Genomic DNA, 26,602 nt, shown 5'->3' with positions numbered 1-26,602 from the left:
TCTCCAGCGTCACAGCTGATCTTGTTCATTTCTGCCTTTCCTCCTTGATTATTTTGAAGCAAATTTCAAGCATAATTAAGTTTCATCTATGACTGTTTTAGTAAAACTTCACAACCATTATCACATCTAAAAAATAATATCTCTATCAAATCAGGAGTCAAATTTCTAATTATCTTATAAATGTCATAAGTTTGTCATAAGTTTGTTCAGATCTGGATCTAAATCAATAAGGTCTACGCATTATTGGTTGCTAAGTCTGGCAGGTTTCTTTCAGTCTGTAACTTTGCTGTCTACTGTGGTAGCCACAAGCCACATCATTGCATTGTCATTAACTTTTTAAGCTCATTAGTTCCTAATGTCTAGACTAGTAGTTCCTTAGAGTTACGAAATGGTGCTGGTCTCTCTTTCCCTTACGCTTATTGGTTGGAACATTGCTGTAAAAAAGAAATTTGTATGGATGAGAAAGGCGTCAAAATGTATAAATTGCCAGTTATAAGAATAGTCACAGGGACGTAAAGGACAGCCGAGGGAATATAGTCAGTAATACAGTAATAACTATATATGGTGTCAAATGGGTACTAGACTTATCGAGGTGATCACTTTCTAAGTTGTGTATATGTCTAATCACTATGTTGTACACCTAAAGCTAGTATAATATATGTCAACTGTAATTGGAAAATAAAATTAAATTAAAAACGTATACAATCAAGACAATAATGTGGGCAGAACGCTTGGCATGGAAAATAAAAGTGATTTCAAATTTAAAAAATTTGTTTCACAGTATATACAAATATCGAATCATTATATTGTATACCTGAAACTAATACAGTGTTATATGTCAATTATACCTCAATTTATAAAAAAAGGAAATTTGCTTTCAACTCTTTGATACTCTGGTATAGAGTACTATACATGCGTCTTTTCATGTACTTACCATTTTTTCCTAGAATCCACTGAAGGTGGCTAGTGAGGGTTTTAAATTTTTTACATATTGTTCACTCATGATTTGTTTTAATCTATTGCATTTATTTATTCTTACGTTCAGATTTCCCCATCTTCGGTCAATAAGAGCTTTTTCATATTAGCTTCTGAATCCATTTGACACTACCCTTACATATTTAGATAGCTCTATTTTCTGGTATGACAGACTGTTGCAGGATTAATTTATATGATGTTTGCCCCACACCCAGAATCTGCCATTTCTCCAAGGAGCCTTGGTTCCTTTCAGTAGGAAATAGTATTTGAGTTCTTTATAACTGAGTCATGGTATTTTTAATGATTAGAGACTTGTTTTGGAAATTTAAGAAATTGATGAAGTTGATAAAAATGAAAATTTTTTATCATTGGCGAGGAAAGAAATTGGTGTTAATTGAAAGACTCAATTTCCAAAGCTCTTAAGGGCACAGAATAAGCTTTGTATCTTTTGTCAAAATTCTGATCACATTTAGACCCTACTATTCTCCCAGAGGATTGGTATTAATATATTGGGATTGCAGGGGTCCTAGTACTTGGGTTTTTTAAAAAAATTATTTCATAAGACTTTATTAGATTCCTAGTGTATGCCAAGCTCTATGCTAAGCGCTGAAGATTTAAAAATTAAGAAAACATTTTTGCTTTCTAGGGGAACAGTTTAGCTGATCCTAGTAATAGCTCACATTTACATGACATTTGAAAATTTATAGTTCACATCTGGTACATCATATTTAAATCCTAGGACAATACTGTGAAGCGGATATTGTCACCATTTTACAGATAAAGAATTTGAAGTTCAGAGAGAGAGTTGAATTTGCATGATGTCATACCACAGATATAATACACCCTAATCAGGCTGTAAACTTAACTTTTTAAGCCTAGAGTTCTTTCTGACATACTATATGAAGGTATTATTGGTGTTTTTATCTCAACAGAATATAGTAAAAAAGAGAGACAGGTTCGGCTAGGGAAAATAAGCCATTTTCTTTCCCTTCTCCCAATAGGATGTAATCGACACAGCGTGTGAAGTCTTGGCAGACCCTTCTCTTCCAGAACTATTCTGGGGAACAGTAAGTATGTCAGAGGGAGTCATGCTATGGTATTCTCTGTAGCAGAATTTGTCAGGAACTTAGTGATAAGTCTTATCCTAAGCATTTATATCTATTTCTCATTTAATCTTTACAAAAATCTATGAAGTAGATAGTATTATTATCATTACCATTTTTGCACATTGGAGAAGGTGATGCTCGGAGATATGAAGTGACTTGCCCAGTGCACACAGCGAGACAGACAGCCTGGATCGGGATCCAGTTCTGTCTGACTTGAGTCTGTAGCCCATGTTATTAACCAATGCGCTGTCTATCCTACCCACCAAGTCTTTTTTCATATTGGGGGTATCAGGCACCAGTATTGCTATAACTCTCGAAGGTAATTTTGGGGGGTTGTAACTGTCTTATGAGTTGTCAGAGTATAATGTAACTTGTTAGAGTAAGAATTTGGCAGAGAAGAGTTTCTCACCAGCACTTAGTCTTAGCATTGATAGTGCCCTCAAGCCTCAAAGTCCAGCTAAGAATAAATCTGTACTTGGTAATTTGGCTTGACTGCCTCCATATCTTGTCCTCTTTTTCCTGAGATGCTGTCCGGTCTCACAGAATCACAGTGTTGCTGGGAGACGCTGGTGTGAAGTAATATTTAGATTGAGGATCTGTTGCTTGGGTTTGGTGGCTCAGTGCCCACACGTTGTTGAGCAATTTTCACTTTAGTGAAAATGTCTCGCACAGGCGAACAGTGTTGTCTTTGTAAAGAGAGGATGGCCAGGAGGAGGTCATGGAGGCGGTAATAGTCTCTTCTTAGGTCCCAGCCACATCGGTTATTGATAGCCTTTCCAGTGGAAATATGGAAGTCTTACGTTATTAGGGAGTCTGCCTAAAGGAAAGGATTAATTTTAGATTTTCTTATGATCGCTTGGCAGTTTGGAGTTGTGTTGATTTGTAGATAATGCGCAGGTCAGTGACTTCTCCCCTTCCACTGCAGGAGCCAACCTCTGGCCTTGGGATCATTCTGGACAGTGTATGTGGAATGTTCCCCCATCTCCTCTCCCCACTCCTGCAATTGCTGCGAGCCCTCGTGTCAGGGAAGTCTACTGCCAAAAAGGTGGGTTCTTTAGTTGGATGCCTGAGGACAGTGAGAGATACTGTTTTAGGATACCTTTCTGCTTTCCACATTGACATTTCACTGCTATGGCAAGAATTAGTCTGAAGTTGAATGAAAAATGATCATGCCTCAATTCCATAAAATTAAATAAACATGTTTTTATTAAGTACCTATTGTAGCTATTGTGGGAATAAGACAATATAAGACAAAACTTTATAGTTCCTTAATATCTAATTGGAAGAGAAGCATAGAGATAAGAAATAAATAACTAATAAAGCCAGGTAGTTTATAGTAAATGTCATTTAAGTAGTAAGGGCCATAGTGTTCAGGAGAGGTAGCTGTCTGTGGAGCATGGGGAGCCTTGAGTTGGGTTTTAAGAATGGTGAAGATTTGGCAAGGAGTGCAGAGGCGATTCCAGGAAGAGTCACAGTGGTGAGTTTGTAAGAAGCTCGAGAGTCGGCATATACGTAGTCTGGCTAAAAGAGCGGAAAGACAGATGTGGGAGCCCCTTACACGTCCCTTAGGTAAATGTGTGCCTGGGTTTTTTTTTCTGCATGTTGGCAGGTGTATAGTTTCTTGGATAAGATGTCTTTCTACAATGAACTTTATAAGCATAAGCCTCATGATGTGATCTCCCACGAAGATGGAACTCTCTGGCGGAGGCAAACACCCAAACTCCTTTACCCCCTTGGTAAGATAAAGAGACCCTGTGTCATTAGCCTCTTTGCCACTGGCCTCTATTTAGACCTCATCTCTTTAGACCTCACTGCTGTTTTAGTTATTTCATGCAAGGTGCCTTTAAAGCTGTTCTTTCTCCTCTCTGCTGTTTTTTGATAAATATTAATCAGTTTCTCATTTTTTTACATCATTAGATTTCTCATACACTTACTGATTTTTTGATAAATATTAATCAGTTTCTCATTTTTTTACATCATTAGATTTCTTTATTTAAAAAATAGTGTATGTTGATTGTAACAAAGGAAACTGCAGAGATATATTTTAAAAAGTTACTGTTTCCTCAAACATGTCTCCATTAGCTAGTTAATGTTAGGAGTTTGATGTGTGTCCTTTTGCACATTTCTGTATGTGCTCACAAATTCATTCTACGAGCTGCTTTTATTACATATGGATCTGACTCATTCTTTTAGTAACTGCATAATTTATTGTTGGTGTTCCATAATTTTTTACTTTTCTCCTTCTAAAAGATGTTTAAACCGTGTCAGGCTTTTGCCACTATGAACAGTGCGGCATTTGGTACATATGCCCTTATATACTGGTACTTTTGTACATAGAATCCCCAAAGTGGGATTGTTGGCTAAGAGAGAATTTTAATAAAAATAAAAATTTCAAATATATGTTCATTCCACCGACACATAAAATGGATAAACTAAATGTGTGTATATATACATATTACTATTCAGTCTTAAAAAGAAAGGGAATTCTGACACATGCTATAACATGGGTGAATTAGAAGACACGCTAAGTGAAATAAGACAGTGACAAAAGGACAGACACTGTATGATTCCAGTCACGTGAGGTACTTAGAGGAGTCAGATTCAGATACAGAAAGCAGACTGGTGGTCGACAGGGCCAAGGTGGGAGAATGGGGTCTTATTGGGTAATGCGTAGAGTTTCAGTTTTGCAAGATGAAAAAAGCTCTTTAGATGGATGGTGATGATAGTTGCACAACAATGTGAATGTGTTTAATGCCAATGGACTGTATATTTACCACAGTTTTTAAAAATAAATAATTTAAAAGTTTTGAACAGATAGTGCCAAATTGTAGAAAAAAGTTATAGCAGTTTATTTTCCTGTTGGCAGTGTGTAAGAGTGATTATTTAATATTTGTAAGCTCACGTGTATTCCATGTGCTCAAAAGGCAAAATACGGAAGGAACAGCTTTACTCTTCTAATCCTGTCATCACCACTGACTTACCCAGTGACCTAAGCACTCTCAGCCCCATAAGGTGGTCTTCCTGTAGTCCTCGTCTGAATGGGAAACCACTCTGCACTTAGCACTCAGCTGTTTTCAGGAACATGGAAAAGACTCACTTCACCCAGTAACAAGAGAGGGTGTTTGTTTATTTGTTTATCTTGCTTTTTAATGGAAAAAGCAATGTTAGATACTAGGAAGAGAGCCTGTGTATCTCTGCATGATTAAATATTGGTGTCAGTATGAAAGTCACCTCTTGCTCTTGGGTCCTCAGATAACTATATCGATTTTTCTTTGTCCCTTCCTTAGGAGGTCAGACCAACCTTCGCATACCTCAGGGCACTGTGGGCCAAGTAATGCTGGACGATAGGGCTTACCTGGTACGCTGGGAATACTCCTACAGCAGCTGGACCCTCTTTACCTGTGAGATCGAAATGCTGCTTCATGTCGTTTCCACTGCAGGTGAGGGCAGTGAGGGAGACATCACTGTGGGGTGGAAAAGTGGACATGCTTAGAGGATTTCAAAATAAAATTCAGAACCATCCAGATAGTGATTCTTGTAATTTGTTCATCAGGGTCTCAGAGACTATTCAGTGATCTTAAAGGAATTGTTTTCCATGAGGTCACAGGCTTTCTTTCCCCTCAGATGTGATTCAGCACTGCCAGCGGGTCAAACCCATCATCGATCTGGTCCATAAGGTCATCAGTACAGATCTGTCGATAGCAGACTGTCTCCTGCCCATCACATCCCGCATCTACATGCTGTTGCAGCGGTGAGTGTCTGGTCACACACTCACGGAGTTCAAGTCCACACATATTTCTCTGTGGCAAGCCCTGGTATGATATATGTCCCCAGCTGAGGGCTTTCCTGTTTTAACATCTCTGCTGAGAGGAGAAACTTGGAAAGAGAGAACTGGAAAATACTTGTGATGGAACAAGTCATATCATTCATTTTACTAAGTATAGGGCACTGTTCTCCAACCAGGTTAACGACAGTGATCTCCCCCCCTGTGGATGTCATTGCTTCTTGTGTCAATTGCTTGACTGTTTTGGCTGCACGGAACCCAGCAAAGGTGAGACACCATGTCTTCTGAATAGCCAGAAATTGTTGCACTTGGTTTATACCTGAGGACACAGACATTTGACTCTTATTTTTCTTTTCTCAGGTCTGGACTGATCTTCGTCACACAGGTTTTTTACCATTTGTGGCCCACCAGGTCTCCAGCATGAGTCAGATGATTAGGTGAGCCCAGTCTTAGGGTGAGGAGAATATATTCCTTGAGAATATCATAGACATTTCGAGTCTAGTTTTAAAGAAGCTTCTCTGTGCCCATTTAACTGTGCCCTTTGTCTGTTAAGCCCTTTGACTGTAAATAGAGATGAGTAAGGACAAGGCAAAGGAGACAGTGGTGACTTTGGAGCACAGAGGCTGCTTTCTTCTGAGGCCAGCACTGATGGTTCACAGTGTTTAAAGCCGGGGGAGGGGGCGTGTGTGTGTGGGGGGGGTGGTGTCGGGAGGAGGGAGAGAGAGATTGAGATTTCTCATCCAGTAGCAACCACTGTAGGTACGCATGAGAATTCACTTTCCAGTCTAGAGCATCCAAAGATGTCTGGATCCAGAAACTTGGCTTCCCTTTCTTAAGCCAGAATCACTGTACTTTTCCTTGTTTCCTTGGCTACTCGCACTCTTGCTAGACCAGTAGTTAATGCACAGCTCCATCTTACTACCTGAGCATTCTCTCCTTCCTCTCTCTCTTCCTTGTAAGATAATGATATTTTCCTGATGTGTATTCGATTTTTCACTTTAAACCTCTTGAGGTTGTGTATCAGTAAAACATGTCCTTAATGTTTATACCCTGGGTATAAAATTACCTAAATTTGATTAATTCCTTTGCAGAGCTTTCTTATACCCAAGCCATCTAGACAATATAAGAATGTTCTTTAATTACAGTTTCTTGAAACCTTGAAATTGCCGCATCATTTTTTCCCCTCTGCCTCTCCCTCTTTTTCCAGTGCGGAGGGGATGAATGCTGGAGGGTACGGAAACCTCTTGATGAATAGTGAACAGCCCCAGGGCGAGTATGGGGTCACTATTGCCTTCTTGCGCTTGATCACCACTCTTGTCAAGGTAAAATCTGGTCAGATAGAACCATCTGAAGTGGTATTCCTGCTACGATGCTATTGTTGCCATCTCGTCTGCAGGCGGAGCAGTTGTCCCAAAGTTATAGTGATAGCAGTTTGTGTGTGCTAGATTCTACAGTAAGGCTTTATCTGTCTTCATTTATCTAAAATTCATAGGCAGTATGGTATATAAATACACTGACTGTCAAGCTATTTTTACTGCAGCCCAAGATAACATGTACATTTTATATGACATTTTAGTATGTCTGTGTATGTACGTATACTCCTGAGGCAAAGTTTCACAACGTGACACTACGCTTACTATGCAAGATGCACTTTGATATTTTCCAATAAGCTGATCTCACAATCCACTAATGAATCACGACTCAGTTTGAAAAATACTGATGTAAAATGGATTTTAGAGTCAGAATGAGGTTTTTATGTCAGGTTGACCACTTACTCGCTGCATGATGTTGGGCAAGTATATAATTTCTCAGAACCTCTGTAAAATAGGAATGATCAGTGATCTTTACTTTGTGGAGTTGTTGAGAGGGCCACATGTGAAAAGCCCTTGGCACACTTCTGCCTACAGGAATCAGTAAAGGCTTGAACAGTTCTTTATAACAGGGATCCCCAACCCCCAGGTCCGTGGACCTGTACCTATCTGTAGCCTGTTAGGAACCAGGCCGCACAGCAGGAGGTGAGCGGCAGGTGAGCGAGTGAAGCTTCATCTGTATTTGCAGCCACTCCCCAGCACTAGCATCACCGCCTCAGCTTCAGTTCAGATCATCAGGTGTTGGATTATCATAGGAGCACCGGTCTCTGGTGCCAAAAAGGTTGGGGACTGCTGCTTTATAGAGATGTTTATATATAAATAAGTAATCCCTATTTTTAAAATGAGGATGTTGATGTGTTAACGAGTAATATTAGGACAAAGGATTTTGAGTATCAGATCTCTTTTCTGATATTCCAGTGATGGAGGGTAGAGGTCAGGGGGATGGCTGGTGATGACGACACTGACACTGGCATTCTTTGTCATCAACAGTCCTGTATCTTTAAGGTACCTCCCTTCTGACCAGATTAGCCTTTATCCCTCTCCTTCATGTAGGTGCCTTTCATGACAGTGTCTCATAGTCTTTTTAGTTCTTTATTCTAGAGAAACGCACAACTTGGGCTCAGTTGAAGTGTTCTAATGTTTCTTTTTTTCACTGATGGCTCATGTTTGCCCAGTTTTCCTTGGGACTGATGGTTTTGAAGTTAAATCTCTAATGACTGAATGACTTTTCCTTATGTGGCATAAGCCCTCACAGCACGGTTTTTTTGTAGGGCCAGCTTGGTAGTACCCAGAGCCAGGGCCTGGTGCCCTGTGTCATGTTTGTGCTGAAGGAGATGCTTCCCAGCTACCACAAGTGGCGCTACACCTCCCACGGCGTGAGAGAACAGATTGGTAAGAAGCGTGGGAAGGGAAGGTCTGAGGAGTTTCTGGCTCCCTGGAGAATTTCCTCTCCCTTTCTTGGGGCGAGGGTCATCAAACAAGGCCACATTATTCCATGTCTTTTCCGGAGTTCAGGTTGCCTGATCCTGGAGCTGATTCATGCGATACTGAACTTGTGCCATGAGACAGACCTGCACAGCAGGTATGAGGGGGGCGATTGCTAGCGCTTGGTATTCTTAGATGCCGCCACTCACCGAGGGCTTCTGCTGTGTAGAGCTATCTCATCCCTCCAGAGGTTGAGCCCAGAGCTCAGTGTTCTTGAGGTTCCGATTTGCTTTCCACTGGACTATTTGTCTTTTTTCCCTGTGGAAAGAGAAGAGCAAATGAAGTAGGAATGAGGTTGTTCCCAATGAGATTGTTGTATGTACACACACACACACACACCCCATTTTGTATGATCTTTACAAAAATTATGTATGTTCACTGGAAAATAGTCCATGCAGAATGCCCTTCATAAACCTGTTTTCCAGAAATGACTGTGAGCAAGTTAGTATGTATTCTTTTAGGTTTTTTCCTTTGCTTACTAATTGCTCTTTAACTTTATTTCCATGCCACTACATATAGACCTAGCTCGTTTTAATGGTTCTGTGTGGTCCATTGTGTAGATTAATCATAACTCATTTCGGTAAACATCCATTACTTGATGGACATTTAGATAATTTCTCAGGGTGATCTTTAAGATCGAGTCTGTTTAAAGAGAGTGATCAGAGAACCCTCATCTGGTAGAGAGCTGATCTGTATCACTGACATGCAGTTAGTTAGGTTTGGACAGTGCCCTTTCTTTCCTATAATAAGCTCGGTGGCTCCCTGTCATTCAGAATGTGTCTATTTTCCAGCCACACCCCCAGCCTGCAGTCTCTATGCATTTGCAGCCTGGCCTATACAGAAGCAGGACAGACAGTTATCAATATCATGGGCATTGGTGTGGACACCATCGACATGGTGATGGCTGCTCAGCCCCGCAGGTGGGACTCCCTCTCCATCTTCCTCTTTTCATCTTCATTGTAACTGCATGTTCTAAGAACTCCAGTTTAAGTTAGCTTGCAGTAGCTTCGTAAGGACAACCTTGTACCTCTAGGACGGAGCCTTTGTGTATCCTAGTGGTGCTGTATAGACTGGCCCATAGAAGATGGAGTTAATTGCTCCTCCTCTTTCCTGGTTTGGACTGGAGCCTCTAATGGAAACTATTGAACTCTGGGATGATTGTTGGAATCTAATTCATGAGAGCACATATGTTACAAATGAAGTCATGTTGTCTGAATCAACTCTGGTTTCCATTTGGCATCCTAGTGATGGAGCAGAGGGCCAGGGGCAGGGCCAGCTGCTTATCAAGACAGTGAAACTGGCGTTCTCTGTCACCAATAATGTCATTCGGCTGAAACCTCCTTCTAACGTGGTGTCCCCCCTGGAACAGGCTCTCACACAACATGGTATGTATTTCTCTTCCAGTCAGCAACGTTTTTGCCCATAAGTCCATATTCCAAGTTGTGTTTTTAGATGTCAGCAGTATTTTCTGATTAACTTCTTGAGGAAATTTAAGAATGATCACCAGCTTCCACCGTGGACTTAGAAACAGGAGAACTGGATCATACTTCATTTCTGCCTCCTACTGGTGACAGAATAATAGTTAAGGACGCATGTTCGAAGTCATACTAACTTGGGTCAGATTTTGACTCCAATCAGCTTTGTGACATTAGGCACATTGTTAATAGCTCTGCCTCAGGTTTCTCTTCCATAAAATGGGAATAATAGTAGTATCTACCTTAGAAACCACCTGTAAAACATAAAAGTTCCTGTTTAATTATTGACTGTTAGTACTCTTTGATCTTAAACTATTCGTTTAATCTTCTTGGGTTTCCTCATTTTCAGGTAGTTTGGATAATGTCTAAGACATATTCCGACTGTATTATTTTGGGATTTTTATGATTTTTGCATTTCAGTGCAATGCTGCAGTGTGATGTCTTTTTCTAACCTACTTGATAAAGACTACCTGTTCTCTTCAAAATGTATTTCTTTTTGCTCTCAATGAATTGGATTGAGTTGTTTACTCCCAAATCCTGCCTGTCCCCTTGGCTACTGAAAAAGAATGACATAGCCACCCAGATTCGCTCTGGCCCTCCAAGTGCGCTTGAGGGTACATTCCCTCATGTATATGAGCCTTTTTGAACAGCATTCTCTCTTAAGAGCTCGAATCAGGCACACTGGGTATCTAAACTGTTTCCTTTGCTTCTTCAGGTGCCCATGGGAACAACCTCATTGCTGTTCTTGCCAAGTACATCTACCATAAACATGACCCTGCTCTGCCACGGCTTGCCATCCAGCTGCTGAAGCGTCTGGCCACGGTAGGATCCCACTTAACCAGCCAAAGCTCTAGACAGCTGGCTTGGTGCTTGTGACTACTCTTGCCTTCTCCCAAGAGAAGCTGCTAAGTTAGACTCCTCTGACTTTTAAGGTGTCACAGCCATACACATATACATATACAAATTGTGTTTTATGAGGGTTATTTTCCCGATTACAGCAGACACACATACTCATTTAAAAATATTTATTTGAACATTACAGATAAATGTAACATAGAAAGTTAAGGCTCTGTACGATCCAAGAATCTCTATGAGCAGGTTGGTATACATTGGTCTAGATTTTTATCTGTGCTTATATAGTAAAGGGTGTTTGGGTGTATGCTTTTGCTCTTTAGAGAAGTAGAATTCCATTATACATAGTATTTTATGATTAGCTTTCTTCACTTAACACCATATTTTGCAGTCTTTCCATGTGGGCACATTTGGAGCTACTTGATTATCTTAAATGCTTGTATGGCATGCCATACGGTGGCTGTACCCTGATTTATGTGGGCTAGTTTCTCTTTCTTGCTATTGTGAACAGCACTGCAGTGAATGTTATTACCCCTAGAACTCTGTAAACTTCTGTTTACAGTTCCTACAAATTACGTAGATGTCAGTGAACATTTCAATTTTTATTAAACATTTCTAAATTGTCCCCCAAAAAGGACTGTAACAGTTTATACTCTGAACACCAAGTCTTGTATCCTTGCTACAGGTGGCTTCAGCAGTTTTTTAATCTTTGATACTCTAGTAGGCAAATCCATATTGTCTGATTTTTTACTTTGCATTTATTGAATCTCGAGAGAGGTCGCGCATCTTCCTACATTGATTAATGTTTCTGTGAATTGTTGGGCATCTCGTGCTATGGTTTGGGGTGATGTCCCTTTGGACCCAGAGCTGTATGTCTGGATGTTTCTCTTTCTGCCTGCTTTCTAAGTGTTCTCCAGCACCCTTCTGCAGGAGCCTGTTAGTTTTTTAGAAGTACTGCTCTGAGCCTGTGTGTCCTGGTCTCTACCAGGTGGCCCCCATGTCAGTGTATGCCTGCCTGGGCAATGACGCAGCTGCCATTCGCGACGCCTTCCTGACCCGACTGCAGAGCAAGATTGAGGACATGCGCATCAAAGTCATGATCCTGGAATTCCTCACAGTCGCAGTAGAGACTCAGCCGGGCCTTATCGAACTGTTTCTGAATCTGGAGGTGAAGGATGGCAGTGATGGCTCCAAGGTGAGCCTGCACCTGGGACAGAGCAGGGAGATGGCTCCATGGGAGGTGGGGGCTGGGCTCTGTGCATGTGCAGTTGCTGGCAGCAGCAGTGGCCATGACCCTCTTGCAGGAATTCAGCCTTGGGGTGTGGAGCTGTCTCCACGTGGTGCTGGAACTGATCGATTCCCAGCAGCAGGATCGCTACTGGTGCCCACCCCTGCTGCACCGGGCGGCCATTGCCTTTCTGCACGCGCTGTGGCAGGACCGCCGGGACAGTGCCATGCTGGTCCTCAGGACCAAGTAAGTGACTCTAGAGGGTGGGTCTTTGTCTGTGAGATGGGGTAACGGTAGTTCCTACCTCAGAAGTTTGTTGTGCCAGATCACTGAGCATATGCACAGGAAGTGCTTAGCGCCTGAGTCAGCCAGCGGGAGTTTCACTCGGCTGTTCTCTTTTTAATGCTGCCTCCAGCAGGTGTCATCTTTACTCTAAGGTAAAGGTGTGTTTATCTTAGAGTTCCTGCCTTTTGTATCCCTGTCTTCTGCCAACTCCTAAAACCCATTATTCTTTAGAAACAGTAGATTCAGATGAGTGTGGCTTGCTCAAGCCTAGGAACTGAATGAAACAACCTGTTGTTTTAGACTCTGTTTTTAAAAAAGGAAGGAACTTCAAAAAGGCTAAACAGGGCAGTCTGCATCCTTCTTTCCCTCTTCACTCTCTTTATGGGGCTGTTGGAAATGTACAGTGGAGTGAACCACGAGAATTTTTATTGGTCAGCGCTATACTGTACAATTGTGTTTCTTAAGAGGAAAACATAATTTTATCTGTGGAACCCTTTGCACTTCTGTAAGACGAGTGACCTTTGAGATACATGCCAGGGTTCGGAGAAGTAACCGCTACAGAGGTGGAGAAAGGACTCTGTGAGAGAAAGCATGATGTACAGCATGTATTTTCTTTTTAGACCCAAGTTTTGGGAGAATTTAACCAGTCCACTGTTTGGAACTCTTTCTCCTCCTTCAGAAACATCTGAGGTAAGCTGTGTGTTGTAGGGGTGGGAGGAGGTGAAGGTTGGGGACAGTGACTGAAAGTCCTTGGGAGGAAAAACTGGGCTGTGAGACTGAGCTATAGAAAATGGTCCCTTCCCTAACTAGAATGTTCTCTTCACTAGAAACTTCTTTCTCTGAGAAGTGCTAGCTTTCTCTCCCTTTGGTGCTCTGCTTTGGGAAGGAAAGGGGCGCGCCCTGCTCTGTGTCGGTGGCCCCATGGTCTTCTCCGCTAACTTGGAGACACTGTGGACCTGAAGCTTCTGCCCTTGCAAGTCAGACGGCCATTCACATTCGATAGCGAATGTGCCCTTTCGTTCTCTAAGTGTTGGGTCCCTGCTCTGTTCCTTTTGCGGGGACACCAGGGAAGAGGCTCTCCCCCAACTGCTCTCTGCTCTGCTCTCCCCTCCACAGCCCAGCATCCTGGAGACCTGTGCCCTAATCATGAAGATAATTTGCTTGGAGATATACTATGTAGTTAAGTGAGTCCTTTCCCCTTTTGAGATTGTCATGAAATGTTTGGGGGGCGGGAGGGACCATGGTGGCCTACACCGGGTGCTTGGCCGTATAAGCCCAGGCAGAGGAGAGAGCTGCTTTGGAGCCATTTATGGAGGGCCACTCCACTGATGGCATTTATGATTATCAGAAAGAGTTATTGTGACGCAAACTCCATGTGCTCGAGATTTTATGGAGAAGGAATCCTGGAAAAGGCCTCAGCCTAACCCATTATGTTGAGCGAGAAGTATGAGCCCCACACATTGGAGGGATCCGGAGCCGGCTGCCTTTAAGCCCATGTGAGGTTGCTTTCTCTGCCTCAACAAGGGTCTGTGCCCATCACATTCCCATCACTTTCAAAACCTAATGGTAGGTTTTGTTTTTTCTTGACTCCCTAGGGGCTCACTAGACCAGTCATTAAAGGATACACTCAAGAAATTTTCCAGTGAGAAGCGCTTTGCCTACTGGTCAGGGTATGTGAAGTCCTTGGCGGTTCACACTGCTGACACAGAGGGCAGCAGCTGCACCGCCTTGGTAGAATATCAGATGCTGGTCTCCGCCTGGAGGATGCTTCTCATCATTGCCACGAGTCATGTACGAACCTCCTGGGGCGAGTTTTCACTTCGGTTTCCTAGCAGCGTTGTGCTGGAGTGCCTAGTACATGCAGCCCCTTGGGATAAAGAATGGGTCAGGGTTTTTCTCTGAGAGCTAAAATGTAACAAGTTCTGTGTCAAGAGCTGGGCGCTAATATGGAGTATTTGAGGGTGTTGGGTCCTCAAGAGATCCTTAAGAAAAGTGCAGAGAAGTTAATTTGAAATCCCTCAGACATTCGTGAAAGTCTCTAGTAGCTACCTTTGCAGCCTTGGGTAAGTCCTAGGGGCTCCTTCCCATCGTCTCCCTCTCACGCACGTGCATTAATTACTGTCTTGTGCTGTGCCATGTGGTGCTAGGTAGATATTTGTTGACTAGTCAGCAGGTAGCTGTAGCAGCTGCAGCAGTACCCTCTCTGGAGAGCAGTTTTGTTTTCATTGGTTCTAGAAACTGCATTTCCTGGTCTTAGAAAAAGAACAGAGACCATTGTTTCTGTACTGTTTGTCTACTGAGAGATGGTTTTTAGCGAGAGAGTTAACATTTAAGGAGAGCGTGTATTCTTGGCATTTTTTTTTTTAGCCTGACACCATCATGCTATGTAGTAAGGAGTTGGTGTTGAACTGCTCTTTCCCTGGGGAATCCATATTACTATCTTGACTTCATTAATAAATTCAGCTTGATAGATGCCCCTTGTTCCAAGCATATTCCTGTATCTTCTGTGACTTGTTCCCTAGTGCCAGACTCCCCACGACCTTGGAGCTTTGCTGTGGCACAGCAGTTATGGAACCCTGAGTCTGGAAACACACCAAAGGTTCAGTTGTCTTCGGGGGATGATTAATTTCCCCCAGGAATAACCTGTGTGTTACCTGCGTTTAAGGCTCTAGCAAGGCTTTAGTTCCTGAATTCTTGAAAATCTCATCATATTCTTTACCCCCTAAGAAGTCCAGGAAGTTGATCATTCACTTATTCACTCATTCATATAACAGATATTAATGGAATGCTTACTGTGTGTCAGGCACCAGGGTTATAGCAGTGAACAAGGCAGATAAGGTCTTTAACCTCGTGGAGAGAGGTCTGAGAGGGAGGCAAATTGTCAACAAACTCACAGAAAAATATAGTTTCAGATTGTGATAATTCACTGTGAAGGAAATCATCGGGGCTATGGTAGCAAACGCTAAAGTAGAATGGGAATAGTCAGGGAGGCCCTCTCTGAGGAGGCGACGTCCAGACAGACCTGCGTGAGTGTAGGAGCCTTCCAGGTAGAGAGCCCGTGGAAGACAGTAGTCCAGGCAGATGGAATCACAGACACAAGGGTCCAGAGCGGGAAACAGCTTGGCATGTTCAAGGGAGAGGAAGGAGGCCGATAGGGCTGTGGCTGTGATTCTCAGATCAGTTGGAGCTGGCCCTGTGGGGCCTCCCGGGTCTTGTTGAGTTTGTGTTTCCAGTGCACTGGGAGCCTTTGAAGGGTCTGAGCAAAGGAAGCCCCTCATAGGAGCAGGAGGTGAACCTGAGCTTGATTCTGACCATGTCTTAAGGGTAGACAAACAGAACAGTAGGGCTGTCGAGCCCCATTTTAGTGAAGGAGACAATGCCTTACCAATGACTAATTACCTGGCAGAGGACCCCATGTTTCTTGGCTTCTAAAGTCTGGGGAATTTTCCCAACTGACACTTTTCTGTTCCTTTGCAGGCAGAGATAATGCACCTGACTGATGTTGCTGTGCGTCGCCAGCTCTTCCTTGATGCGCTTGATGGGACCAAAGCGTTAGTAAGTGTGTCTGGGAGATTTCACATTCCTGCCCGGGAGAAGGTTTCTGAGGTCAAATAGCAGCTCACAAGTCTGCAGTCACACAAGTGGTCAGGTTAAAGGGCTCAGTCGGCCTGGGACGCCTGCGGCTGCATTGGGGAGGCAGAGGTCTGCCGCTGCCATGCCATCCCCTGGCCTCTCGCTGTGCCCCATCCCTGTGCTCCATCCCTGTTAGCTCACTGCTAGGAAAGGCATGAGGCCGAGAGGCGCCCGCGGGTGGAGCTGGAATCTTCTGCTTGTACTAGCTCACTGGAGCCTGACTTCTGAGTGGTCTGCTCTCTCACTGCAGCTCCTAGTCCCAGCCTCAGTGAACTGCCTCCGCCTCGGCTCCATGATGTGCACTCTGCTGCTTATCCTCCTGCGGCAGTGGAAGAGGTGAGCGTTGTGCCAAGAGAGGCAGCCCGCAGCCAGGCCTGCCTCACTGGGGCCTGCTCGATCCTTTTTACTGACCTTTTGCCTTCCCAAAGGGGAAATGAGTCTGAAAAATGAGTCTGAAATGGGCTAGCTTTCCATTATGGAATGGGGCTGACAGAGCAAACGGGATGTCAGGCTGGCTGCCTGGTGGGCATCCTGAGTTGGAGCCAGGGCAGTTTGTGGCCTTTCTGTGAGCTGTGTTCTCCCTTCCCTCTCTACTGCATATTGTTTCTAGAGAGTTAAGTCCTGTGGATGAGATTCTCGGACCCTTGACAGAGATCCTGGAGGGAGTGCTGCAGGCAGACCGGCAACTCATGGAGAAGACCAAAGCCAAGGTGTTCTCAGCGTTCATCACTGTGCTGCAGATGAAGGATATGAGAGGTGAGGGGCAGAGTGGAGTGTGAATAGTGGTCTCTCGCCCCTGCTGGCAGCCAGGCCAGGCATGGCTTCCTCTGGCACAGGGCCAAAGGCACCTCTGGTGGGGGTTGAGTTTTCACTCTTGGAACTCCAGTCCTTAGGAAAAGTCTTTTCTTCTTCACTTGTTTCTCCTCCCCTTTTGTGGGACAGATACTCTCCCTCTTAGTACCATGCTACATTCCCAGCTGCCTGCCTGGGAAGGAAACCTTGGCATGCAGTGAGAAGTGGCATGGCAGGCGTGACAATGTTCCCTCCTTGTCCGCTCTGCAGTGAGTGACATCCCCCAGTACTCTCAACTGGTGCTGAATGTCTGTGAAACCCTCCAAGAAGAGGTGATTGCGCTCTTTGACCAGACCCGCCACAGTCTGGCATCAGGTAGTGCCACGGAGGACAAGGACAGCATGGAGACTGACGACTGCTCACGGCCCCGGCACAAGGACCAGCGTGATGGGGTGAGGGCGCGCCCTGGGAAGCTGTCTGTCCTTCCCACATATATCCAACAAATGTGAACTTCCTGCCTGTTCTGTACCAGGCCCTGAGGATGATTAGTGAACAAGAAGACAGTCACTGCACTTGGAGAGTTCTCAGCCTGGTGGCGAAAGTTAATAAATTTCAGACTGTGCAAAGAAGTTTTAGAATCCTATTGTGGCAAGTCCCACAGGGGAGAAATACAGGGCGAATATACAATGTGGGGTTCTCAATCTAGGGATTCAGTGACCTAGAGCAGGCTGGGGTGAGCAAAGATGAAGTGAGGTCTGGAGAGCTGAGGACTAGGAGACCAAAAGCCTTGTCAGCGTTTTTGATCTGGATCCTAAATGAAAATAGGAAGCGATTTCAGGCTTTTAAGCAAGGGAGAGAAATGATCAGATTTGTACTCTAGAAAGATTATTCTGGATGCAGTATAGAATAGTGTTTCTCAAACTGTGGGTCACATAGGTCATCAGTGTGCTTTACAAGATGTAACGGTAGGTACCGTTCAATGAAAATGTATATGTGTATACTGGGGCACGATGTGAAAGCCTTTTTTACTGTGGGTTGTGGTAAAAAATGTTTGAAAAGCCACTGGTATAAAGAATCGATTGGAGAGGATCCAGAGGGGATGAGGGAGCATCACTCAGGTGGTGACTTCAGTGGTGCAGAAGAGGGGGTCACTGACTCCATGCCATGGCAGAGCTGAGTGGCGTGACCAAATGTGGGACAGGAAGTAGCACTGACGAAGCTCGATGGCAGTTTGGTTGATGGCTAGGGGAAGAGTCAGAGGTAGTCTTGTCAGTGTGGGTGGGGGTGGCTCCTTAGCGTGGGTGGAGTTGCCGATTCCCAAGAGGTGTATTGGGAGCAGAGCAGCTTGGGAGAGGTCCCGCGTCCTGTTTCAGTCCAGCTCATTTGGCCATGTGTGTGACCAAGGGAGGTCTCAGGCAGCCGGCGCAGGGCTGATGGTCCTCTTCCCTCTCCTCTGCCCCTGCCCTGCACTGCTTCCTTCCCTTCTATCCATCTTTGCTCCTGGGCCCCAGCAGGTGTGTGTCCTGGGCCTGCACCTGGCGAAGGAGCTGTGTGAGGTGGATGAGGATGGTGACTCGTGGCTGCAGGTGACCCGCAGGCTCCCCATCCTGCCGACCCTCTTCACCACTCTGGAAGTGAGCCTTCGCATGAAGCAGAACCTACATTTCACCGAGGCAGCGCTGCACCTGCTCCTCACCCTGGCTCGCACTCAGCAGGTAGGTGGCAAGCCCGAAGGCAGGAGGGTGCCGCCCTGCTTGTGCCGGGTGGGTCTGGTGCTGCCTGTGGTTCTCCAGCAGCTCTGGTCTACCCTGAGAGCCCCATCTGCCTCTGGGCAGCCGGCTGCAGGGACAGGTTCCATCTCATTACCCGTCTTCCCTTCCTAGGGAGCCACAGCAGTGGCTGGAGCCGGCATCACCCAAAGCATCTGTTTGCCCCTCCTGAGTGTGTACCAGCTCAGCACCAATGGGATGGTGCAGGTGAGTGCCACTGGCCTGCCAGGAGGCCTGGAATGGCCACACTGCACTTTCAGTGGAAAAGTGCATGCCCGCTCCCCGCCACTTGCCCCAGAAGCTGCTTTTAGTGGCTTTTATATTGCACCACCCCACACTGACCTCCAGTAGGAGAAGCTCACACAGCTAGTTGGTGCAGACCTGAGTCTAGAACTCAGGATTCATGTGTCTTGTCTAGTGCTCTTTGCTTGTCACTGCTGGCCTCAGACTCTCTGGTCCTGCTGGTTGCCAGATGTGACCATGCCCATTCCAGGAGGTTTTCTCCTGCAGGCGGCCAGGCTGCCTTAATTGCTGTGCTGCAGGGTGGCCCTGCTCTACCTGTCAGCTGGGTTTCTTGGCGCCGTGTCCAGATTTTGTCCTTCATTTGCGTCTTAGACACCTAGCACCTCTCGGAAGTCCCTGGATGCCCCGTCTTGGCCGGGGGTCTATCGCCTGTCCATGTCTTTGATGGAGCGGCTCCTCAAAACTCTGCGCTACAACTTCCTGACTGAGGCCCTGGACTTCGTTGGCGTCCACCAGGAGCGGACCTTACAGGTGAGGGGCTGCCGTCATCTGGGGTGGGGCTCTGGTTATGGGGTCTGGGCCATTCCGGCATGGGGCTTGGTAATCAAAGGGTTTCAGTGTCCCCATTTCTGAGGTCTTAGGAGGAAAGCTGCTGGCTAGCCAGCCTGTGCAGTTGCAGGGTGAGGAGATCAGCGCAGACAGAATCCCTCAGTCGTGACACCAAACCACCCGTGCGCCACCATCTCAGCATTTGTGGGTCCAAAACTTGTCCTCCCCACAGGAGGGCAGGAGCAGATGCATCAGGTCCCTGCGTTACCCCATCTTGTCCTTCTGTCCCCTCCCAGTGCCTCAACGCGGTGAGAACGGTGCAGAGTCTGGCGTGCCTAGAGGAGGCGGACCACACCGTGGGCTTCATTCTGCAGCTGTCCAGCTTCATGAAGGAGTGGCACTTCCACTTGCCTCAGCTCATGCGGGACGTCCAGGTGGGGCCTCGGACACATTGCTTGGAGGGATCTGGGGAAATGCTTGGGGACAGGATGCAGTGTGGACTGTCTGGCCACCTTCAGTGATCGCATGCCCATTCTTGGAACGTGGGCTTCTGCTCAGGGAGCACTGGGTTTGGTTTCACGGTGCTTCCTCTGGAATTAGCCGGCTCCCTCCTCAGCATAGGGCAGCCTTGTAGGTTGAGAGTCTGGGCTTTATGGGTCAGACCGTGGTTCCTGTTCCCTCAGGAACAGGTCTGAAGCTGGGAACCAGTCAGAGAGCAGGGCAGGTCAAGGACACAGGCTCTGGAGTCAGACAGGCATCTGTCTTTGCTGGGGTGTGACCTTAGCCAAGTCACTTCACCTTTTTAAGCCTTTTTCTTCTGTGCGATGGGGAAGTAATCCCTACGCTGTTTTTTTACTGAGAACTTACACGGTGTCGGGCCTTTAGTTAGGTCCCAGGGAAGCAGCCCAGCCATCTGTGGACCCAGAGTATGCAGTTGAGCGTACTTAGCGGCTGGAAAGTTTTCAGCCAGACGGTGCAGAGGTGAGCATGAGCTGCGCTTCTGAGTCCCAGAGCGTGGTGAGATTCTGTAGAGACCTGTGGTCGGTCTAGTCAGCTGGCCGGGGCTGCCACCGAGAGAACCCCTCGCCCCTCCCATGTTTGCTGCAGGTGAACCTGGGCTACTTGTGTCAGGCCTGTGCCTCCCTTCTGCACAGCCGCGCGATGCTCCAGCACCGCCTACAGGTAACTGAGCCCCACCCGCACGGCCGCCCGGAGTGCCGCACCCTGGCTGCCTGTGCTCCACCTTCCTTTCTGTCTCCTTCAGAGCAAAAACGGGGACGGCATCCCCTCAGCTATCGCCCCCCGAGTTTCACGGCCACCCACCGCTGTCCCTGCTGCCTCCTCATGCTCTTCCTCCAAGCAGCCCACTGCTGACACAGAGGCTTCGGAACAGCGAGCCTTGCACATGGTCCAGTATGGCCTCCTCAAGATCCTCAGCAGGACCTTGGCGGCCCTGCGCCACTTCACCCCGGATGTCTGCCAGATCCTGCTGGATCAGGTACCAGCACCCCCTGTGCTGCGCCACCAGCCTCCCAGCAGTGAGGCTCGGCCGTGCCCTGCTCTGTATTTGGGTGCTCTCTGGGGCCTTGGCTGGCCACTAGAATGCTCGTCTTGCTTTGCAGTCCCTGGACCTTGCCGAGTACAACTTCCTGTTTGCCCTGAGCTTTACCACTCCCACCTTTGACTCTGAAGTGGCTCCCTCCTTTGGGACCCTTCTGGCCACAGTGAATGTAGCCCTAAACATGCTCGGAGAGGTAAGTTGGGTGCTGTCTGGCCCCTCCACCCAAGCCTCCCTCTGTTTCCCTTCCTGACCGTGACCCTGGACACCTGGCCTGGCCTGGCCTGGCCTGGCCTGGCCTGCTCCTCTGCGTCAGAGTGCAGTGGAGCCTCCCTCTGTTGAGAGCTGTTGCGAGGGGTAAATGAGGTGACTGCTACAACGGCTGAGTGCGGGGCCTGCCAAGTGAGAGCTTCTCAGTGAGTTGGAGTTATCACTGTTACCTGATTTTTGTTCTCTCGATTCTCTTCCTCCAGCTGGACAAGAAAAAGGAACCCCTCACCCAGGCCGTGGGGCTCAGCACACAGGCAGAAGGGCCCAGAACACTGAAGTAAGAAAGTCTTCCTTATGGAATTCGGTCTGGGGTTGGGGCAGCCGTGGGCCAGCTGTTCTTTTGGCTCAGTGGCCTACCTGGCACCTGCCAGCTTGGCCCTCTGCAGCGGTGCGATCCTCCTGTCCCAGGTCCCTCTTGATGTTTACCATGGAGAACTGCTTCTACCTGCTCATCTCCCAGGCGATGCGTTACCTTAGGGACCCGGCTGTGCACCCCCGGGACAAACAGCGGATGAAGCAGGAGCTCAGCTCAGAGTTGGTACTGAGGGGTGGAGGGGGCGGGGCCGGAGGGCAAGTCCCAGTCCTAGGGCGGGGGACGCTGGGCCTCATTCAGGTTTTTTTCTCTCGTAGAGCACGCTGCTCTCCAGCCTCTCACGCTACTTCCGCAGGGGAGCCCCCAGCTCCCCTGCTGCTGGCGTCCTCCCTTCGCCTCAGGGCAAGTCCACCTCTCTCTCCAAGGCCAGCCCCGAGAGTCAGGAGCCTCTGATCCAGCTAGTGCAGGCCTTTGTCCGGCACGTGCAAAGATAGGGCAGTGGCACGCCGCCCGCCTGCCACTCTCCACCAGCCTGCCCAGCAGCCCTGGGCAGCGGGTGTGCTGCTGGCCTGACAGGGCCTGTCTGGGACTGAGAGCAGCTCCTGTCACCCTCTCCTGAGTAGCCACGACTCCGACCACCCGCACACTGGCATTATTTTTGTAATAGATCAAGAGGTCAGCAGCAGGGGCGGGGAGCCACAGTCTGCTGTGCTCACACCCTCACCTTCAAAGTGCCCCAGAGGTGTACGCCTTCCCTTCAAGCATTCCCCAGAGCACTTGACCCCGGCCCAAAAAGAGACGGCAGGGTGAGGAGATCAGCGCAGACAGAATCCCTCAGTCGTGACACCAAACCACCCGTGCGCCACCATCTCAGCATTTGTGGGTCCAAAACTTGTCCTCCCCACAGGAGGGCAGGAGCAGATGCATCAGGTCCCTGCGTTACCCCATCTTGTCCTTCTGTCCCCTCCCAGTGCCTCAACGCGGTGAGAACGGTGCAGAGTCTGGCGTGCCTAGAGGAGGCGGACCACACCGTGGGCTTCATTCTGCAGCTGTCCAGCTTCATGAAGGAGTGGCACTTCCACTTGCCTCAGCTCATGCGGGACGTCCAGGTGGGGCCTCGGACACATTGCTTGGAGGGATCTGGGGAAATGCTTGGGGACAGGATGCAGTGTGGACTGTCTGGCCACCTTCAGTGATCGCATGCCCATTCTTGGAACGTGGGCTTCTGCTCAGGGAGCACTGGGTTTGGTTTCACGGTGCTTCCTCTGGAATTAGCCGGCTCCCTCCTCAGCATAGGGCAGCCTTGTAGGTTGAGAGTCTGGGCTTTATGGGTCAGACCGTGGTTCCTGTTCCCTCAGGAACAGGTCTGAAGCTGGGAACCAGTCAGAGAGCAGGGCAGGTCAAGGACACAGGCTCTGGAGTCAGACAGGCATCTGTCTTTGCTGGGGTGTGACCTTAGCCAAGTCACTTCACCTTTTTAAGCCTTTTTCTTCTGTGCGATGGGGAAATAATCCCTACGCTGTTTTTTTACTGAGAACTTACACGGTGTCGGGCCTTTAGTTAGGTCCCAGGGAAGCAGCCCAGCCATCTGTGGACCCAGAGTATGCAGTTGAGCGTACTTAGCGGCTGGAAAGTTTTCAGCCAGACGGTGCAGAGGTGAGCATGAGCTGCGCTTCTGAGTCCCAGAGCGTGGTGAGATTCTGTAGAGACCTGTGGTCGGTCTAGTCAGCTGGCCGGGGCTGCCACCGAGAGAACCCCTCGCCCCTCCCATGTTTGCTGCAGGTGAACCTGGGCTACTTGTGTCAGGCCTGTGCCTCCCTTCTGCACAGCCGCGCGATGCTCCAGCACCGCCTACAGGTAACTGAGCCCCACCCGCACGGCCGCCCGGAGTGCCGCACCCTGGCTGCCTGTGCTCCACCTTCCTTTCTGTCTCCTTCAGAGCAAAAACGGGGACGGCATCCCCTCAGCTATCGCCCCCCGAGTTTCACGGCCACCCACCGCTGTCCCTGCTGCCTCCTCATGCTCTTCCTCCAAGCAGCCCACTGCTGACACAGAGGCTTCGGAACAGCGAGCCTTGCACATGGTCCAGTATGGCCTCCTCAAGATCCTCAGCAGGACCTTGGCGGCCCTGCGCCACTTCACCCCGGATGTCTGCCAGATCCTGCTGGATCAGGTACCAGCACCCCCTGTGCTGCGCCACCAGCCTCCCAGCAGTGAGGCTCGGCCGTGCCCTGCTCTGTATTTGGGTGCTCTCTGGGGCCTTGGCTGGCCACTAGAATGCTCGTCTTGCTTTGCAGTCCCTGGACCTTGCCGAGTACAACTTCCTGTTTGCCCTGAGCTTTACCACTCCCACCTTTGACTCTGAAGTGGCTCCCTCCTTTGGGACCCTTCTGGCCACAGTGAATGTAGCCCTAAACATGCTCGGAGAGGTAAGTTGGGTGCTGTCTGGCCCCTCCACCCAAGCCTCCCTCTGTTTCCCTTCCTGACCGTGACCCTGGACACCTGGCCTGGCCTGGCCTGGCCTGGCCTGGCCTGCTCCTCTGCGTCAGAGTGCAGTGGAGCCTCCCTCTGTTGAGAGCTGTTGCGAGGGGTAAATGAGGTGACTGCTACAACGGCTGAGTGCGGGGCCTGCCAAGTGAGAGCTTCTCAGTGAGTTGGAGTTATCACTGTTACCTGATTTTTGTTCTCTCGATTCTCTTCCTCCAGCTGGACAAGAAAAAGGAACCCCTCACCCAGGCCGTGGGGCTCAGCACACAGGCAGAAGGGCCCAGAACACTGAAGTAAGAAAGTCTTCCTTATGGAATTCGGTCTGGGGTTGGGGCAGCCGTGGGCCAGCTGTTCTTTTGGCTCAGTGGCCTACCTGGCACCTGCCAGCTTGGCCCTCTGCAGCGGTGCGATCCTCCTGTCCCAGGTCCCTCTTGATGTTTACCATGGAGAACTGCTTCTACCTGCTCATCTCCCAGGCGATGCGTTACCTTAGGGACCCGGCTGTGCACCCCCGGGACAAACAGCGGATGAAGCAGGAGCTCAGCTCAGAGTTGGTACTGAGGGGTGGAGGGGGCGGGGCCGGAGGGCAAGTCCCAGTCCTAGGGCGGGGGACGCTGGGCCTCATTCAGGTTTTTTTCTCTCGTAGAGCACGCTGCTCTCCAGCCTCTCACGCTACTTCCGCAGGGGAGCCCCCAGCTCCCCTGCTGCTGGCGTCCTCCCTTCGCCTCAGGGCAAGTCCACCTCTCTCTCCAAGGCCAGCCCCGAGAGTCAGGAGCCTCTGATCCAGCTAGTGCAGGCCTTTGTCCGGCACGTGCAAAGATAGGGCAGTGGCACGCCGCCCGCCTGCCACTCTCCACCAGCCTGCCCAGCAGCCCTGGGCAGCGGGTGTGCTGCTGGCCTGACAGGGCCTGTCTGGGACTGAGAGCAGCTCCTGTCACCCTCTCCTGAGTAGCCACGACTCCGACCACCCGCACACTGGCATTATTTTTGTAATAGATCAAGAGGTCAGCAGCAGGGGCGGGGAGCCACAGTCTGCTGTGCTCACACCCTCACCTTCAAAGTGCCCCAGAGGTGTACGCCTTCCCTTCAAGCATTCCCCAGAGCACTTGACCCCGGCCCAAAAAGAGACGGGGGAGCCAATGTCACGTGCCGCCAGGAGAGGCTGTATGCACGGGTTTGAAAATCTGTTTTCCATGCTCTGTTCTTGCAGTTTTTTGGTAATACTGTGGTCTATTTATACAAATATTAAAATACTGTTTATAGACAGCTGTGTGATATGTGCCTTCAGAGCCCAGGGATGACCAGCCAGCCCCCAGCCCCCAGCCCCCAGCCCCCAGCGCATTGAGCGAGTCCTCCTGGGCGGGGGGCTGGGGAGTGGAGTGGTTTGCGGGGGGCGGGATGGTTACTCACTGACACCCTTCCATTAATGTGCGGTGCTGTGTGTGCTGGGTGGGGACTCAGATTTTCCCTTCCTTGGCTTGCCTAGGTCTGGTCCTCCCACCCATGCCACACACTGCCATTTACCAGCTGGCTGAGCTTATCACTGGGGGTAGCTGCTCCTTCCTATTTATAGCTGTGCCCCCACCTTCTTTCCCCGCTTCAGAAGCCCTGGCAGTGGGGCCCACCAGCCTGTGGCCTCAGTACCTATTTGTGGAGGGCTGGGTCTTAGGGCCTTAATTTAAAATTGTGCTTGTAGCCTAAACCCGCTTGAAGTTTCTAGAATCATCGACTTTCCTGGGCTAAAGTCCTGTGTAGTCACTTGCCAATCAAGGAACCTTGAGGAGGTGACAAATCTTTGTCTGTGACATGAGAATACATGTGAACGTGCTTGGCTCAATGCCGGGCCTACAGGAAACACTGACAGCCATCAATCCCTGGAGCTTAAACCATCACGCGCTTTTATAGTCCATTCTACTCTGCCCAAATTTAGGAACGTCTTTCTTAGTAATACAGTGTCCACTATGCAGTGTCAGGTACAGGAACTGTGCTCACTCCCATCTGAGCAGCACAGGCCCTGTGGGAGAAGGGGAGTGCTGTGAGCGGTACTTGAAAGAACTTGCTTTTCCCTCTGCCCTAGTGCTTCTGGGAGGAGAGCCAACAGCATTTCTGTGCGTCAGTCTCTGCCTGGAAGTTGGAATGGGGCAAATGTGAAGGCTTCTCTTCCCTTTCCCATCCTCAGGGTCAGCCCCGTGAGGTCCACGACCCCGGACAGGAGCCAGGCAACATGCACGCGAAGGACGGTTTATTACTCGTCACTGGCTAGAGCGCAAGCAGACAGGCAGAGTAAAAAGATCAGTTAAAAAGTGAGTGTGGAGAGGTGCAGGCTGCAGCCACCGTACTTGGCTTGAGCTGTAGGGTGCGAGGGGAGGGTAGCACCGGGGAGAAGCCGCTCCGTGGCCCAGCCCTGCCTCTCCAGCCAGGCTCCCCT

The 26,602-nt window shown here is 48.5% G+C and overlaps 2 protein-coding genes across 3 annotated transcripts in view; both read left to right on the top strand.

Annotated features, from left to right (window-relative positions):
- LOC105294798 (nucleoporin NUP188 homolog) overlaps nt 1–22,486 on the top strand; it is a 46,373-nt gene extending 23,887 nt beyond the window's left edge. Inside the window, exons 13-44 of one of the 2 annotated variants that reach the window (XM_023532982.1) lie at nt 1,977–2,042; nt 3,007–3,126; nt 3,691–3,817; nt 5,369–5,521; nt 5,706–5,832; nt 6,045–6,132; nt 6,226–6,302; nt 7,073–7,187; nt 8,507–8,627; nt 8,751–8,817; nt 9,512–9,640; nt 9,966–10,105; nt 10,911–11,017; nt 12,036–12,242; nt 12,352–12,521; nt 13,181–13,250; nt 13,677–13,744; nt 14,156–14,351; nt 16,038–16,115; nt 16,444–16,529; nt 16,804–16,949; nt 17,256–17,437; nt 18,497–18,700; nt 18,869–18,961; nt 19,370–19,528; nt 19,843–19,980; nt 20,654–20,728; nt 20,811–21,044; nt 21,169–21,300; nt 21,578–21,651; nt 21,783–21,912; nt 22,005–22,486. In XM_023532982.1, the coding sequence (XP_023388750.1) occupies nt 1,977–2,042; nt 3,007–3,126; nt 3,691–3,817; nt 5,369–5,521; nt 5,706–5,832; nt 6,045–6,132; nt 6,226–6,302; nt 7,073–7,187; nt 8,507–8,627; nt 8,751–8,817; nt 9,512–9,640; nt 9,966–10,105; nt 10,911–11,017; nt 12,036–12,242; nt 12,352–12,521; nt 13,181–13,250; nt 13,677–13,744; nt 14,156–14,351; nt 16,038–16,115; nt 16,444–16,529; nt 16,804–16,949; nt 17,256–17,437; nt 18,497–18,700; nt 18,869–18,961; nt 19,370–19,528; nt 19,843–19,980; nt 20,654–20,728; nt 20,811–21,044; nt 21,169–21,300; nt 21,578–21,651; nt 21,783–21,912; nt 22,005–22,181 (4,056 nt within the window). In that variant the 3' untranslated portion in view covers nt 22,182–22,486. The remainder of the gene's footprint in view (nt 1–1,976; nt 2,043–3,006; nt 3,127–3,690; nt 3,818–5,368; nt 5,522–5,705; nt 5,833–6,044; nt 6,133–6,225; nt 6,303–7,072; nt 7,188–8,506; nt 8,628–8,750; nt 8,818–9,511; nt 9,641–9,965; nt 10,106–10,910; nt 11,018–12,035; nt 12,243–12,351; nt 12,522–13,180; nt 13,251–13,676; nt 13,745–14,155; nt 14,352–16,037; nt 16,116–16,443; nt 16,530–16,803; nt 16,950–17,255; nt 17,438–18,496; nt 18,701–18,868; nt 18,962–19,369; nt 19,529–19,842; nt 19,981–20,653; nt 20,729–20,810; nt 21,045–21,168; nt 21,301–21,577; nt 21,652–21,782; nt 21,913–22,004) is intronic. The other variant, XM_011364152.2, reaches the window with a different exon arrangement.
- Nucleotides 22,487–22,602: 116 nt separating this feature from the next.
- LOC105294795 (nucleoporin NUP188 homolog) lies at nt 22,603–25,440 on the top strand. The gene is made up of 7 exons (XM_011364148.2): nt 22,603–22,796; nt 23,470–23,544; nt 23,627–23,860; nt 23,985–24,116; nt 24,394–24,467; nt 24,599–24,728; nt 24,821–25,440. The coding sequence occupies exons 1-7, from the start codon at nt 22,749–22,751 to the stop codon at nt 24,995–24,997; spliced, it is 870 nt and encodes a 289-aa protein (XP_011362450.1). The 5' UTR covers nt 22,603–22,748; the 3' UTR covers nt 24,998–25,440.
- Nucleotides 25,441–26,602: the final 1,162 nt, after the last annotated feature.

The sequence above is a fragment of the Pteropus vampyrus genome, unplaced genomic scaffold, assembly GCF_000151845.1.
Source record: "Pteropus vampyrus isolate Shadow unplaced genomic scaffold, Pvam_2.0 Scaffold95, whole genome shotgun sequence".
In the NCBI taxonomy this organism is placed as follows: Eukaryota; Metazoa; Chordata; class Mammalia; order Chiroptera; family Pteropodidae; genus Pteropus; species Pteropus vampyrus.
The sequence above is the reverse complement of the archived record's forward strand: the minus strand, read 5'-3'. Positions and strand labels throughout refer to the sequence as shown.